The sequence below is a fragment of the Rhinoderma darwinii genome, chromosome 2 (assembly GCF_050947455.1).
Source record: "Rhinoderma darwinii isolate aRhiDar2 chromosome 2, aRhiDar2.hap1, whole genome shotgun sequence".
In the NCBI taxonomy this organism is placed as follows: domain Eukaryota; kingdom Metazoa; phylum Chordata; class Amphibia; order Anura; family Rhinodermatidae; genus Rhinoderma; species Rhinoderma darwinii.
In genome coordinates, this window is record NC_134688.1 from 397619177 (window position 1) to 397635909 (window position 16733).

The window sequence follows — 16733 nt, forward strand, 5'->3', positions numbered from 1 at the left end:
CCCCCTTGTATATAGTTCTACGCAGTGCTCCCCCCTTGTATATAGTGCTACACAGTGCTCCCCTTGCCCCCTTGTATATAATGCTACACAGCGCTTCCCCCTTGTATATAGTTCTACACAGCGTCCGTCCCCCCTTGTATATAGTGCTACACAGCGCTTCCCCCTTGTATATAGTGCTACACAGTGTCCCCCCCTTGTATATAGTTCTACACAGCGTCCCCCCCCCTTGTATATAAAGCTACACATCGTCGCTACACTGCAGACCTGGGATGATGTTTTATCCCATGTGAACGCTGCAGTCTGTGATTGGCTGCAGTGGTCACATGGGATGAAACGTCATCCCAGGAGGCCGGTCTGGACGAAGAAACAGAATTCTGGGCAAGTATAAGATTTTAATTTTTTCTGACTTGTGTTTTTACATAACAACTGTTATTTGTTGTGGGTTTTACCTCCCCATTGAATTAAATGGGGAAAACCCAAAACAAATAATCAGCATTTACCCAATTACAAGTGACATGCTGCGGAATAAAAAAAGCGCACCGCAGGTCAATTTCTGAGCATTTTTTCCGCTTATCATTTATTCAGCGTGTGGATGAGATTTGTTCAAATCTCATCCACTCTGCTGCTACTGTGTTAAGGCTTGTCCACACTTAACAGAATTGCTGCGTATTTTCTGCCCGGAAAATACACAGCAGAATACAGTAGCAGCAAATTGGGTGAGATTTAACAAATCTCATCCACACGCTGCGTAAAATTTCCGACCAGAAATGTAGTCCTGCAGTGCGTATTTTTCATACCACAGCGTGTCCATTCCTGCTGCAGAGAGTGGACTGAATTGCTGCGTTTTTCAGAGGCGATATCACCATCCACCAACGTAAACGCAGCAAAATACGCACCATTTTCCGCAGTAAAAAACGCAGGAAATGCGGGGTGTGGCTAGCGGAGCAATGGAGCGGACGCATCTGGAGGGAGCTCCGAATATATGTAACACACTTACCCCAATCTCACGGAGAAGAGGGGTCTTCCAGCCCAAATAAACGAACCGGAGAGGGACAATCCTTGCTCCGAGGATCCTTTTTAGAAAGTCCGAGACAGAATTTGCTGCCGCGGCCTAACAACGACCGGAGACCGGGGAGTAAATTTGGAATTGCACCCGGCCGGAAAACGTACACGCAGCTGAAATAACAGCAGGATCACCTTGACATCGCTCATCTTGCCTCCTCTCAGCTCAGGAGAGCTCTCAGGTACCAATAAAGCCATTAGGCCTATGGCAGCCTCGCTTCAAGTAGAAGCCGGGTACTAGATTTATCAAGAAAAAGAAAAGGGAGGGGAAAAAAACACCTTCAGGCCGTTAGACAGGAAGTGCTTACTTTCCTGAGACAAAGGACTCCGCTCAATGTAAGAGCAAGGTGAAAGCTACCCACCAGGAACAAAATATCTCTAGCATAAACATAAAGGTTTAACGGTATCTGAATGTACCTAAATATCCATACATAGATTTATAACTTTAAACAATAAGAAAGAGCAAGGATCTTCTCCTGCTAGACCACATACCTTCTGACTAACTACATAGTCCAAACATCTGGATGCTTGTGTAATACCGCACTCAGGACTTGAATTAAAATACAAACTAATTGCACAAACCAATTAACATTTGGACCCTAATAACACGAACCTACAGCTCCAAAAGACATTACCTAAAAGAAACCCATATCATGTGTTACTATAGGACTCATGAAATTCCCTAATCTCATAATACCTTCTTCCAGCAAGTTGAATAAGGGGAATACAGATCACAATGGGTAAACCCATAAAAGGTTCAAATGAAGAACAAGCCAGGGCTGGTAAAACTCCCAAAAAAGGACAAGAGGTTGAAATCACCAGTAAAAAGCTGACCTTTGAAGAAAATCAAAGCTCAAGATCGGAAAAGAAGGATAAAACTAAAGATAATTTTGCCACTTCAAGCTGGTCAGACAGTGATGAAGAACAACCAACGACACACGATGCATCTGACCTCAAGGAATATATAAAAGCACTACCTACAACAGACTGCATAAGGGGACTATTTAAAGAATTCACCCAGACAGTAAAAGAGGAAATATCACACATGAGGAACGATGTCAAACAAGCCTTTATCAGAATACAATCACTGGAGGACACTTGTACTTAAGTCATCTCACATGCTGAAAGAATATCTGAGATACTCATTGATAAACAAAAAGAATCATACTTACAAAGATTACATATAGACGACCTTGAAAATAGGTCTAGAAGAAATAATCTAAGAATAAGAGGTATCCCCGAAACAGTCGCAGACAAAGAAATCACTAATGTACTCACACATATATTCAACGAACTTCTGGGGAAAGAAGGAAATACTGAAGTAGGACTTGAAAGACCTCACAGGGTTTTTAGACCCAGATCGGTTGGACTGGACAAACCAAGAGACATTCTTTGTTGCTTACAAAGCTTCAGAATGAAAGAGGAAATACTGCACAAAGTAAGATATGCTAGGAAAATAGAATACGAGGAATACAAAATTGTCATATTTCAAGACCTCTCCAAACTGACTTTGGACCTAAGACGGCACTTACAACCTCTAACCAAAACACTAAGAGAGAGAAACATTCCATACAGGTGGATGTTCCCCTTTGGCCTTGCTATATCTCTACACAATAAAACACTGACCATCAAAACACCAGAAGACTTGGAATTTGTTCTCAACAAATTAGACCTCTCTCATCTACAAATACCAGACTGGACTCGCCCAGAAGATGAATTCAACTTTCTAAAACTTCCAAAACAGGATAACTGGGAAACCGCTACCCCAAAGAAAACAAAGAAGATGAAAAAGACCGATCCGAAAAGATGAGGAAAATAGAAAATTACTTCAATATCCTTTTGCGAAATTTAATTGATATTGTTATATCTGTATGTTTATTATAATTCTTTAGACTTGCTGAAAGAATTGGGTTCTAAAATGTAAATGACCTCTCTTGTTACGCAAACTTTTTCAGGTTTAGATCACACACCCCCCCACGGGAAATTTGATCTATGCTATAAACCCCGGTCGAGATTGGAATGATTTCCAATAGATCTCTACCGGCAGCATATTTGTGTTGGATATATACAAATATACCAACAATCATACGTTCACCCTATCTAAAACACACTCAACTGTTTAAGATGTGTTTAATTCTTGTTATTAGGCCTCATTCACACAGCAGGGTTTCCCGGCCGGGTGCCGGCCGTTCATAAATCGGCCGGCACCCGGCTGCATTAGGAATAATAGACCCCTAATGGGGCTATTCACACGACCGATTTTTTGACGGCCGGGAAAACCGGCCGTCAAAAAATAGGACATGCTCCATCTTCGCCCGGGTACCCGGCCACCCGGCTCCCATAGAAGTCTATGGGGCTGGGTAATACATGGCCATCACCGGGATGTGTCCCGAGTGATGGCCGGGTTTCCCGGCGCTTGCGCTCTATCTCCTCCTCCTCACAGCGAAGAGTGCATGTGAGGAGGAGGAGTTAATGCCATTCTGACGAATGGTATCGCTGTACACTGTGTGGCAGGGCCGGGGTGTACAGCAGGTGGAAGGGAGTGCTGCGCTGGCTCCCTTCCCCTGCTTGTTTTAAAAGCACCCTGGCCCGACGACAGCTTCGATGGCGCCGCTAGCAGCTGCTGCTGCTACTGTAGCGACGCCACTATAGCAGAGCGGGGAGGTATCTCCCCGCTCTGCTATGTGCTAGCCGCACTTTAGCTCCTTGAAGGAGCGGAATCCCCGTGTTTTCGGGGATTCCGCTCCTGGACAGAGAGCTTGATGTCTCTGTCCATATCTGGGCAGTGACATCAGGGGAAACTCCTGAAGCGGAATCCCCGATCACATGGGGATTCCCCTTCAGGAGTTGCCGCTGATGTCACTGTCCGGATCTGCCCGGCCCGGCACGGATGCAAAACTTAATGCAAACCGGCCGGGCAAAATGGCCGATTTTACCGGCGGACACTCGGGCTCGGGAACAACCCGGTCGTGTGAATCCCGCCTAACTGTTCTGTCTCTGCTGAATTTTACTATTAGAACAAATTATATGTACTATTTAAATAATGGCTGAACTTAAAATAGCTACGTACAATGTTAAAAGCATCAATGTCCCTAGTAAGAGACTACAAATACTTCAATTCCTAGAAAAGGAGAAAATAGACATAGCCTTTCTACAAGAAACCCACTTCAAAAAAAATTATACCCCATTAACAAAAAATAAAATCTTCACGAAATGGTACAATTCTTCAACACCCCATAAAAGATCTAAGGGTGTCGCCATCATCATTAACAAAAAAGTTCCCTTCACCTGTAAAGATGTGTTACTGGATACTGAAGGTAGATATGTTCTTTTGAAGGGGTATATATTTGGTAAAACATTCACATTCGCAAATCTAGAGAGAAGTTCATCAAACAATTGATGCAAAAACTGGAACAATTCAAGGAAGGTGAATTGATTCTAGGAGGCGACCTTAATATTCCACTCCAACCTTCATTAGACACTTCTTCTAACAACAGTTCATCAATTTCATATAAAAAACTTAAATGTATAAAAAAACTACTTGCCGAAGCTCACTTGGTAGACTTATGTAGAATTAAAAATCCTTCTAGCCGAGATTATTCATTTTATTCGGCTGTCCACAAAAAATATTCTAGAATAGACTACCTATTTGTACCTTACTCTCTTATCAACACGATAACACAAGTAAAATATGGTTCTATCACACAGTCGGATCATGCTCCACTTTTGTTACTTCTTTCTTTCACCCAAAAACAAAATGGCAATTATTTTAATTGGAAATTAAACGACAGTTTGCTCACCAATAAACAAGATAAAACCTACATACTCTCACGTATAAAAGACTATTTCCTAGACAACTGTCCAGACAACATATGTAACTCGAATAGCTGGGAAGCTCATAAAGCCGTAATCAGAGGCTTTCTAATTGAACTAAGCGCTAGGAAAAAAAAAGAAACAAACAAACAAATTACAAACATTTTAGAAAAAATAAAAGCATTGGAATTGAAACATAAGAAATCACTATGTATAAAATAAAAAAAGGAACTATTCAAACTGCGTGCAGAACTAAAGGAGCTACTGAGCTATAATACTGAAATAAACTTCTACTTCGCGAAGTTCAAAAGGTACATGGCAGCAGACAAATGTGGAAAGAGACTAGCCAATTTAATTAGAAAAGAGCATTCAAATACATTTATACCTAAAATAAAAGAAACAAACTACTGCATACAACAGAAGACATATCTAGGGAATTCTGTGGCTTCTACTCAGAATTATACCACTTAAAAAACCAAGACCAAACACCGATTAAAAAAAACGGATCTAATAAATGAACTACTTGACAATATAACCCTCCCTCACATTTCAGAGACTCAAAGTCAAATACTAACCTCTCCTTTCACAAAACAAGAAATAGACAACGCTATAAATAATAGCCCGAAAGGTAAAAGCCCAGGTCCAGACGGGTACTCTATGTCATACTATAAAATATTTACAGATACTCTATCCCCCTTTCTGACACAGTATTTCAACACCATAGACTTAAATAACCCCTTCTGTAAAGAGTCACTGACTGCTCATATTACCCTAATACCTAAAGAAGGAAAAGATCCCACCATTTGCGGTAATTACAGACCCATCTCTCTGATAAATAATGATGTAAAACTTTTCGCAAAAATAATCGCAAATAGAATTAAACAATTTCTACCAAACATAATTAACCTAGAACAAGTGGGCTTTACACCAGGCAGGGAAGCTAAAGATAACACGGTTAGGATTCTGAATGTGATTCAAGTAGCCAGGAGTAAAAACTTTCCTATTGCTCTGCTGAATACTGATGCCGAAATGGCATTCGACAGAGTAGACTGGTTGTTCCTAAAATTGACACTACAAAAATTTGGCCTTCCATCTACATTTATAGACAAAATTATGGCTTTGTACAAAAATCCATCCGCGAAACTCAAAATAAACTGAGAATTCTCACACCAAATAGAAATAAAGAACGGCACAAGACAAGGTTGTCCATTGTCTCCATTGTTATTTATAATGACCATGGAAGTCTTAGCCCAAAAGATTAGGGAAAACAAGGGGATCACCGGACTTCTGTGTAATAAAGTAGAACACAAGACCGCCGCATTTGCAGACGATATGTTAATCATCTTATCCAATCCAAGAAAATCGATTAAAGCCCTATTACAGGAGTTCAAAATATTTGGAGAAGTTTCAAACTTCAAAGTTAATACAACAAAATCAGAATTGCTAAACGTAAACATAGACCCCAAAAAGTGGAAGGAAATGTCTAAGAACTTCCCCTTTAAAAACAACTGTTCTCACATTACATACCTGGGTACGAAGATAAATAATTCCTATAAAGATCTCTTCGATTTAAATTATAAGCCACTGCTGACTAAAATAGAAGCGGATTTGGAGAAATTGAATATTTTACCAATCTCGTGGTTCGGAAGAAATAACATTATAAAAATGGTAATACTACCGAAAATACTTTATCTACTACAAGTGCTACCAATTGACATCCCTTTGACATTTTTCAATAAACTTAAAAAGATAATAACGAAATTTATATGGCAAGCTAAAGGATGTAGAATTAAATATTCAACACTCGTAAAAAACGAAAAAGCAGGTGGAATTGGTCTACCAGACATAGAAAACTACAAAAACGCTGTTCACCTATGCAGATATATGAAGTGGCAAAGCCCTACGAAACGCAAGCTCTGGCTCGAACTCGAGCTGAGTTTACTAAAAATTAAAGTTGAAGATATCATATGGCCAACACCTTATAATAGATTCAAATATTCTGATATACTCAATCCTTTGACTAATCAAACTATTAGAACATGGCACAAACGGAACAAAAAACATCATTTTATACGTAATATAAGTATTCACACACCAATCTATTATCTGATACCGAATAAACTCAAAAAAATTAAGAAGAAATTATCCACGAACACGAAAGAAGCTTTACTCCCAGCAAGTAAATTTACTTTAAACAAAAAACTGATTACAATGGAAGAAATGGAAATTGCATTTCCTAGTATTAAGTTGGATGAGCAGACATTCAATATAATTGCCGATTCAATTAAGGCTTTCCTGCCTGATATTCTGGATACAAGTTCAGTTAATTTGTTCACTAACTTTTACTCCTCTAAGATTGTTCCCAAAAAGGCAGTTTCAAAAATGTATCAACTTCTCATCGCTAACTCAGAAATACCCTCATTCATGACAAAATGGGAAAGCGAATTAGGTAAAATGTTCACTAAGGAACAGACAGACCGAATTTTAAAAAATTCTCAGTCCACTTCCAGTTCTACAAAAATACAAGAGCTAAATTATAAAGTAATAGCACGTTGGTACAAAACGCCAGAGATTCTGAATAGAAAAGATCCCAACCAAAGCCCAATATGCTGGCGCTGCAAAAAAGAAACAGGGAATCTGTCACACATCTGGTTTAACTGTGATCTAATCAAGCCATTCTGGGAGAAAATAGAAACAATCATAAATACTGTTGAAGATATCAATATCACTTTGACATTAGAATTACTAATCCTGAATCTGGACATGTCATACCGGATCATAAACCACAATTCCTTAATTCCCCACCTTCTAAATGCAGCGAAACTTATAATTGCTAGACACTGGAAGGAGATAGATACGCCATCCACTTCGGAATGGATTGCCGAGGTCTGTTCGGTACAGTCATTCGAAAAAACGAAATGGTCAATTGAACAAAACCTAGATAAATATTACAGGACTTGGAATAGATGGATAGATACCCAGAACACAGATGCTTTGTCTAACATGCTGGGTTAGATCACATTACAAACTTCCCAACCAAAACTAAACTGGTACCAATAACGAAATATGTATAACTTGAAGTACATGTAACTTTATATGGAAAGTATATATGTAGCTTTCTAATTTTAATATAATACAGCAGAGACAACTGTTAATTGTTATTTTGTTTCTTTGTATTTGCTTATTATGTTACCCCTAATCCCCATCCATTCCTTTCTGTACCCTTATCCCTCTCCCCTCCTTACTATGTCTCAAAAATGTAAATAAATAAAAAACAAAACAAAACAAAAAAACGCAGGAAATGGTGTGGTTTTTCCGCAGCGGAATTTCTGCTATATATATATATATACATACATACAATTTATATATATATATATATATATATATATATACATACACACACTATATATGCACATTATACACGTACATGTATACACATGCACTTACTTTTTATGTAGGATATTTGTGAGAACAGTTCAGCAGCTTGATGGGGTGAGATCCTTCACTCCAGTATTTCTCCTGCTCACAGCCCGACACAGTGCCCGCAGACAGTCTCCCCTCCCTCACATCCCGACTGGTAACAGCAGCAGGAGGAGGAGGATAGGTTGTGTGAAGAGTAGGGAAGGGGGGCTGGAGGGGGAGATTCTAAAGTAGCACAGGTAGATTTAGAAAGATAGCAGCACAGACCATGGCTGCTAATAGCTGGGAGTCGGACAGCAGTTCGAAGCTGCTCTGCCGCTACCCTTAGAAATACTGTACATTGCCTCCTGAGGCCAGAAGCTCACCTCGCCTCATGGCAGGTGCGGCCTCTACAGTGCTAGCGACGCCACCAGGCATGAGGGGGCCCACCCTAATGATGATCCGCCACTGAGGGTAAGTTCAAACGTAGTGTAAATAATGCAGATTTTCCACAACGTATTTTGCAAATCTGCAGCATAATATAGTAGCAGCAGAATGGATATGATTTCAACAAATCTCATCCACATGCTGCATAAATGATAAGCATTTGAATTGTATTTACGGAATCGCTGCCTTTTTGTTGTGGGGTTGAATTCAATGGGGAGGTAAAACTCGCAACAAATAGCAGATGTTACGATTTTTGCGACGGAAAAGCTTCGATTGTGCCGCGAAAATCGCAACTAAGAAAATTTTTAATCTTATAGTATCCCCAGAATTCTGTGTTTCTATATCCAGGCTGGCCTCCTGGGATGATGGTTCATCCCGTGTGGCCACTGCAGCCAATCACAGGCTGCAGCAGTCACATGGGATAAAACATCATCCCAGGAGGCCAGGCTGCAGAACGTCAGAGGGTGAGTATGGTCGTTTTTTTTCACTTCTGTTTTCCGCAGCAGACATTCCGGACGAAAAACTGCACCATGATTTGGTGCGGTTTTTCAGACAGAATTCTGCAATTGAATTAAAGTAAATGGGAGAAGACGGCAACACTGTGAATCGCCGCTACATCTGCGCCGACGATTCACAGTGAGCAAGTAGAAATTAAGGGGAAGCAGCGCTCGTACAAACACTGAACCCCATTCAAAACAGCTGATCTGGGGTAAGACCCCCGAACCATCAGCTATTGATGGCCTATCCTGAGGATAGGCCATCAATGTTTAGGGACTGGAAAACCCCTTCAAATACAACATATAAATATATATATTTTATCTTGAATTCTGTTTTATTCTCTTGTTGCTGGAACACAGTCTATAATATATTTTCGGCATTTGTATGTGCTAATATTCAACAGATATGCAATATACAGTACCAAAGCCAGCATTGAAGCTGCTATGAAGTTCTTCCTTATTAGAACTATGTAAACTGTTAAGACTAGTCTGAAAGTATTTATTTTAGGGCATTTGAATGGATGTGTCATTCCAAAGCATCAAAGTTCATAATAAATGTGATATTAAAACTTGATCTTCCAGACTTGATTTCTGATATAGTCAATTCTTCAAGAGAAGGGCAAAAAATGCTTATGGCCTATGAAACTATTGAAGTTCCTGACTCGTATGATGGACCACGGATTTCATTCCCTTTATCTGTGTCTGACACTAATACCCTTCTTCATGCTTTTAAGCAAGAAAAGGTAAGCCCACTGTGATCGAATAAGTAAATACATGGAAATTACTAGGATTTTTAAACCTTATTTACCTTTTCCCTCTTCTACTCTTGGACTTTTAAAACGTATTTTTGTCTTTTCGTATTCCTTCTCAATCTATTTCCTTAAATCTCTAGCTATTATTCAAATTGGCTTTTCATGAAATGATTTATCTTCGAATATATATGGTCTATGATTCTTTTGAACTTTTTAGTGTTGCCTTTAAAGAGAGATTTAAAGTCCAAAAATAGTAGACCGCTTAGGTCTACTATGAACTCAAATCTTCTGGAAGTTTATCACAAGCTCCTCTTAAAATGGTATTATACTCCCTATAAGCTATCCAAGATATTTCCGGCTTCTAGTCCTTTATGCTGGTGGGGGTGTGGGTTCTTTACATCACATTTTCTGGGATTGCCCTGTTATTGCTCCATTTTGGGTTTCAGTCTTCGATCTCTGTTCCAGATTATTGGGTGTTATGTTGGTACCAAATGCAGCTATGGCCCTTCTGTCCTTAAATATGGGAACCGTTCTGCCGGCTCATATAGCTCTGGTCTGCCATATTTGTCTCTCGGTTAAATTATTGGTGGCTAAAAAATGGAAGTCTGCCATGGTTCCTTCCTTGCGGGAGGTTATTGAGGGAGTGTCGTCCCATTGTGTTTATGAGAGATTATTTGCACTCAGACAGAACAGATTGGGCAGATTTAGTGCCCAATGGCAAAGGTGGACGGATATGTTCCCATGTTGAGACACACGCCTGGGATTATGACCTTCGTTATTAATGTCATGGTTAATGTTATTGTTATTTTCTTTGTACCATGCTATTGGATGTACAGATGTTTCCTTGGAGTTTCTCCTTGTTTCCCCCCTCCCCTCCCCTTCCTATCTCTCCTTCCCCCTTCCAATGCTTGTATTTACATTTTGAATACCTCCGATGTCCTTGATTGTGATATCTTGTATTTATTTGAGTGTACACATTCTGTGCTTTTGTACATCGTTGGATTTATTTGTTAAATAATAAAAACTAATGATTTAAAGTCCAAAACCACTGTGAGTTAGGCTGGATTCACACGAGCGTGTGCGTTTTGCGCGTGCAAAAAATGCGGTGTTTTGCACACGCAAAAGGTACTTAACAGCTCCGTGTGTCATCACCATATGATGCGTGGCTGCGTGATTTTCGCGCAGCCGCCATCATTATGACACTCTGTTTGTATGTTTATAAACAGAAAAGCACGTGGTGCTTTTCTGTTTTCATTCATACTTTTTACTGCTGTTGCGCGAATCACGCGCGTCCCACGGAAGTGCTTCCGTGTGCTGCGCGTGATTTTCACGCACCCATTGACTTCAATGGGTGCGTGATGCGTGAAAGACGCACAAACATTGGACATGTCGTGAGTTTTACGCAGCGGACACACGCTGCATGAAAATCACGGACTGTCTGCACGGCCCCATAGACTAACATAGGTCCGTGCGAGGCGCGTGAAAATCATGCGCGTTGCACGGACGTATTTTACGTTCGTCTGAATAAGCCCCTAAGAGTAAAAAAATTTTTTTACACGCTTTACTCATCAGTCATGTTTGTGACACCTTGTTGCATAAATGTGAACAATGCAAAATGGGACATTAGTTGGAAGTAATAAAAGCTCCTTGCTAGAACAGAATGTTCAATCGTTTTTTAAGCATTTGCTTACAAACAAAACGTATATATTATGTGATCTTCAATGACTACAGGCCACGTGCCATAGATAGTAAGAAGCAGCACAATGAGGCTCTGTTCACACATAGTTTTTTTGATGCGGAAACAGAGTCGGAAAACGCACCAAAATACGAAAATGCCTCCCATTGATTTCAATGGGAGATGGACGCGTTTTTTTTACCGCGAGCGGTAAAAAACACTCGTGGTAAAAAGAAGCGACATGCCCTATCTTCAGGCGTTTACGCCTCTGACCTCCCATTGACATCAATGGGAGGCAGAGAAAGCATATTTCCTTGCGTTTTTGCCCGTGGCACTCAATGGGTGTGAGCGAAAAATGCGGCTAACGGCGTTCAGGCAGATCAAAATCTGCCTCAAAATTCCAAACGTGTGAACAGGGCCTAACACTGCGGAAATCACCTGTGAGTCATCACACATTCTAGATATGTATCTGTTCTCTAAGGGTATGTTCACACGGCCTATTTTCGGCCGCTTTTTGGGCCGTAAACGCCCGAAAAACGGCTGAAAAATAGGAAGCAGAACGCCTCCAAACATCTGCCCATTGATTTCAATGGGAAAACTGCGTTCTGTTCCGACGGAGCATTTTTTTGTGGCGTTTTTTTACGCGTAAAAAAACGGCCGCGAAAAAGAAGTGCAGGTCACTTCTTGGGACGTTTTTGGAGCCATTTTCCATAGACTCTATTGAGAAAAGCTCCAAAAACGACCGTAAAAAACCGAGTGAAAATCGCGAGTGCCACAAAAAACGTCTGAAAATCAGGAGCTGTTTTTTCTTGAAAACAGCTCCGTATTTTGAGACGTTTTTGACTCTGCATGTGAAGATACCCTAAGGCCCCATGCACACGACCATAAAAATCGTTCGTAATTACGGACCCATTCACTTCTATTGTTCACGGACACCTTCCCGTTATTTATTTAAGATTGACTCGAAAATTATTTTTTAATTTTAGGTTTGAATTGATAGTAAGGCTGTATTCACACGACCATGTTACGTCCGTTATGGACGGAACGTATTTCGGCCGCTAATCCCGGACCGAACACACTGCAGGGAGCCAGGCTCCTAGCATCATAGTTATGTACGACGCTAGGAGTCCCTGCCTCGCTGCAGGACAACTGTCCCGTACTGAAAACATGATTACAGTATGGGACAGTTGTCCTGCAGCGAGGCAGGGACTCCTAGCATCGTACATAAGTATGATGCTAGGAGCCCGGCTCCCTGCACTGTGTTCGGTCCGGGATTAGCGGCCGAAATACGTTCCGTCCATTACGGACGTAACATGGTCGTGTGAATCCAGCCTTACAGTTAATTTAACCTTTTGCTGCCAGGGGTTTCTGCACAAATTTGACACTTCTAAGATTCACAAATAATAGCTGAATTTTAAAATAAAACTTCACATTCTAACCCTATATCCTTATAGTTTCTGAAAGTAAACACTGGGCACATTACAATTTCATGCAGTTTTCTGAATTCAAAGAAGTGCTGCAACCTGAGTATTTTATTTCTGGGCTTTCAAATGATACTAAGGTCTAGCCCTGATATTCTAGTCACGGCACTTATATATTAAATACGTCCTTGCAGTAAAAAGTTTAAAACCTTACTACAAATCCCACATGCTATCAATTGGGTGTAAGGCTCTGTTTAGATCTGTGTCAAATCTGACGGAATCTGCGATTGAGACTCCCAACGGAGTCTGAGGCTCCATTGGGAGTCTTCATCGCAGATTCAGTCAGATTTGAAAGGGAGAATATCGTAGCATGCAGCGCTGTTCTTCCAGTAAAAATTATGGACACCCCAACGGACCCCATTATAAGTCAATGGGGACCCTCAGGCGGTGATGGTACCCATCGTACGAGGTTTCGTCACTGCATGTGAACAGAGACTTAGCAATACGATATGCAACATATTGTTGTAATGGAATATTTTGTAGAACGTGATGTTGTAAAATAAATATCATTAATTGTTCATGTTTCAGCAACTTCATGCCCAGTATGTCCTTCAACTCCTTGAGGAAATCAAAAAGTTCCTCAAACAAATGCCAAACATTGTTCATTTAACTACATCATACTCCAAACAGATAACCATATGTGGTGAGTATTGCCTGTAGAACAACTTATACTGTACAGCTTCACGTAAAGTCACTTGTTTTGACAGGAGTAGTTACTTCACCTAGTATTTTATCAATGTATAGGCGGACATTTACAAGGGATATATGTAAAATCATAAAATTAAATCATATTGATATAATTTATTTAAAAGGTCAACAGGGTGGATATTTTTTCCTCATTTTTTTTTTGTTATGTTTCTTTTTTCTTTGGTTGACTAAAGGGGAATCAATCTAGGAAAAGAAGAAAAATAGAAACCTGCATTGGGTCGGGCACTTGATTTGCAGTGTGGGTTTAGGGAAGGAAAATTGTATGTTAAGTACCAATTTCGTATTGTAAAACGACGCACTGTAAAATATAATTGGCACTTTGATTTATTTACCTGTTTTTTTTTTTATTAAGGTGACCTCCATGGAAAGTTGGATGATCTGTTGCTAATATTCTATAAGGTAAAAATGTTTGATCTATATACTGTAATAAAACCTAGCCTTTTACTAAAAATCTGTTGAAATTTTTGGAGTTGGAGTTTTTCCAGAAACAGTGCTATTATTGTCCATATGTAACGTAAAGGTGGGGGGTGACGCCCAAACCGCAGGAACTTGATGGCATGAAAAAATTGTAGACTTACTTCGAATGCAGCAACATAAACTTTTAGGGTATGTTCGCACGGCTAATTTTCGGCCGTTTTTTAGACCGTAAATGGCCGAAAAATCGGGAGCAGAACGCTTCCAAACATCTATATCACGGACCGAACACGCTCGTGTGAATTAGGCCTAAGGGGCACAAACCTGAAAGTTGCAGACTCATATACGATGCCTGATGTGTTCTCGGCATTATAATCATGATGTAGGTTAAGCAAAGTACACCTATTTGGTATTATTATATTCGGGAGAGTGAGGGGATTATATTGTGAAATAAATTAGTTTGGTTCAAAAAATATTAAATTACAAAAGGAAAAAATATTTCCTTTTTTTCCACATTTATCCTATTACCCCTTATATTAAACCTTTAAAATAAAAAATAAAAGTGGTTGTGTTTTTGGAGCACATTAAAACCCCATCTGTTCCCCCAAAAAATCCCCAAAAATATTTAACCAAAGTTTAAACAAAAATAAGTATACACCCTTAGGCCTTATTCACACGGACATGTCCATTTTGCGCGCGCAAAAAAATGCTGCGTTTTGCGCGCGCAAAAGGTCCGTGTGTCAGCAGCATATGATGCGCGGCTGCGTGATTTTCGCGCAGCCGGCATCCTGATGACACTCTGGTTTTCTGCTTACAAACAGAAAAGCACGTGGTGCTTTTCTGTTTTCATTCATTCATTTGACTACTGTTGCGTGAATCACGCGGCACCTGGAAATGCTTCCGTGTGCCGAGCGCGATTTGCACGCACCCATTGACTTCAATGGGTGCGTGCAGCGCGAAAAACTGCCAAATATAGGACAAGTCGTGTGTTTCACGCAGCGCGCATACGCTGCGTGAAATTCACTGACAGTCTGAACGCCCCCATTCAGTAACATAGGTCCGTGCGACGCGCGTGATTTCCACACGTAGCACGGTCGTATTATACGTTCGTGTGAATAAGCCCTTAGGGTAAACAGAAAACGACTGTAAAATACGGAGCTGTTTTCAAGAGAAAACAGCCTTTGATTTTCAGCCATTTTTTCATACAACAAACGTTTTATACGGCTGTTTTTGTATCTGTTTTTCTATTGAGACAATGCAAAACGGCTCCAAAAATGGCTCAACAAGTGACATGCACTTCTTTTGTACGGGGCGTTTTTGTACGCGCCGTTCTTACAAACGGCCGTGTAAAAAAACACACCGTGGAAACGAAACTGGTCGTTTACGGCCCGAAAAACGGCTGAAAATAAGCCGTGCGAACACACCCTTAGGCCCCTGCCACACAGGACAGAAATGCTGCAGGTTTTCCATGGGGTATTTCATATATTTGCAGTGTATTACACCCTTTTTAATGTAGAAAGGTTGAAATGCTTTGGGAATCCACACCAAAATCTGCATGTAACATATGTGTTACATACAAATCCACCTCGTGTCGGGGGACCAGGGTGCCCATACATCTGGTTTAGGCTTAAAAAAAACTGTATAAAATAATACTGAACAATAACCTGCAAATGTTTGCTCTACCTAATGGCATATTCAGACAGTGTGGTTAAGTCACTTTTATTTTATTGCGACTGCCATTATCTCTTAAAAAAACAAAAATTGACCGCACTGTCTGAATATACACTTAGGATATGTTCACACACAAACTCAAAAACTTTTGAAAATACGGAGCTGTTTTCAAGTGAAAACAGCTCCTGATTTTGAGACATTTTTTAAGCCACTCGCGTTTTTCGCTGTGTTTTTTACGGCCGTTTTTGGAGCCAATGAAAAACGGCTCCAAAGAACGTCCCAAGAAGTGTTCGGCACTTCTTTTTCTCGGCCGTTTTTTTACGCGGCCGTTTTTCAAAACGGCCACGTAAAAAAACGGCCCATCGGAACAGAATGCCGTTTTTCCTATTGCAATCAATGGACAGATGTTTGGAGGCGTTCTGCTTCCGATTCCTCGCGTGTTTTTCGGCCATTTACGGCCCGAAAGATGGGCGAAAATAGGACGTGTGAACATACCCTTAGTCCTTATTTACACGAGCGTAGTTCATGTCCGTGATACGCGTGTGAAAATCACGCGCGTCGCACGGACCTATGTAACTCAATGGGGCCGTTCAGACAGTCCGTGATTTTCACGCAGTGTGTGTCCGCTGCGTAAAACTCACGACATGTCCTATACTTGAGCGGTTTTCGCGCATCACGCACCCATTGAAGTCAATGGGTGCATGAAAATCACGTGCTGCACACAGATGCACTTCCGTGTGCTGCGCGTGATTCGCACAACAGTTGTTCAAGAAATGAAGGCAAATATAAAAGCACTTCCTTCATTTCTGTTCCT

General features: G+C 40.5%; 1 protein-coding gene across 1 annotated transcript in view; it reads left to right on the top strand.

Moving 5' to 3' along the window:
• Positions 1–16733, top strand: part of PPEF1 (protein phosphatase with EF-hand domain 1) — a 57207-nt gene that overhangs the window by 13486 nt on the left and 26988 nt on the right. The window contains exons 4-6 of the mRNA XM_075850786.1: positions 9801–9961; positions 13655–13769; positions 14187–14233. Coding sequence (XP_075706901.1) covers positions 9801–9961; positions 13655–13769; positions 14187–14233 — 323 coding nt within the window. The remainder of the gene's footprint in view (positions 1–9800; positions 9962–13654; positions 13770–14186; positions 14234–16733) is intronic.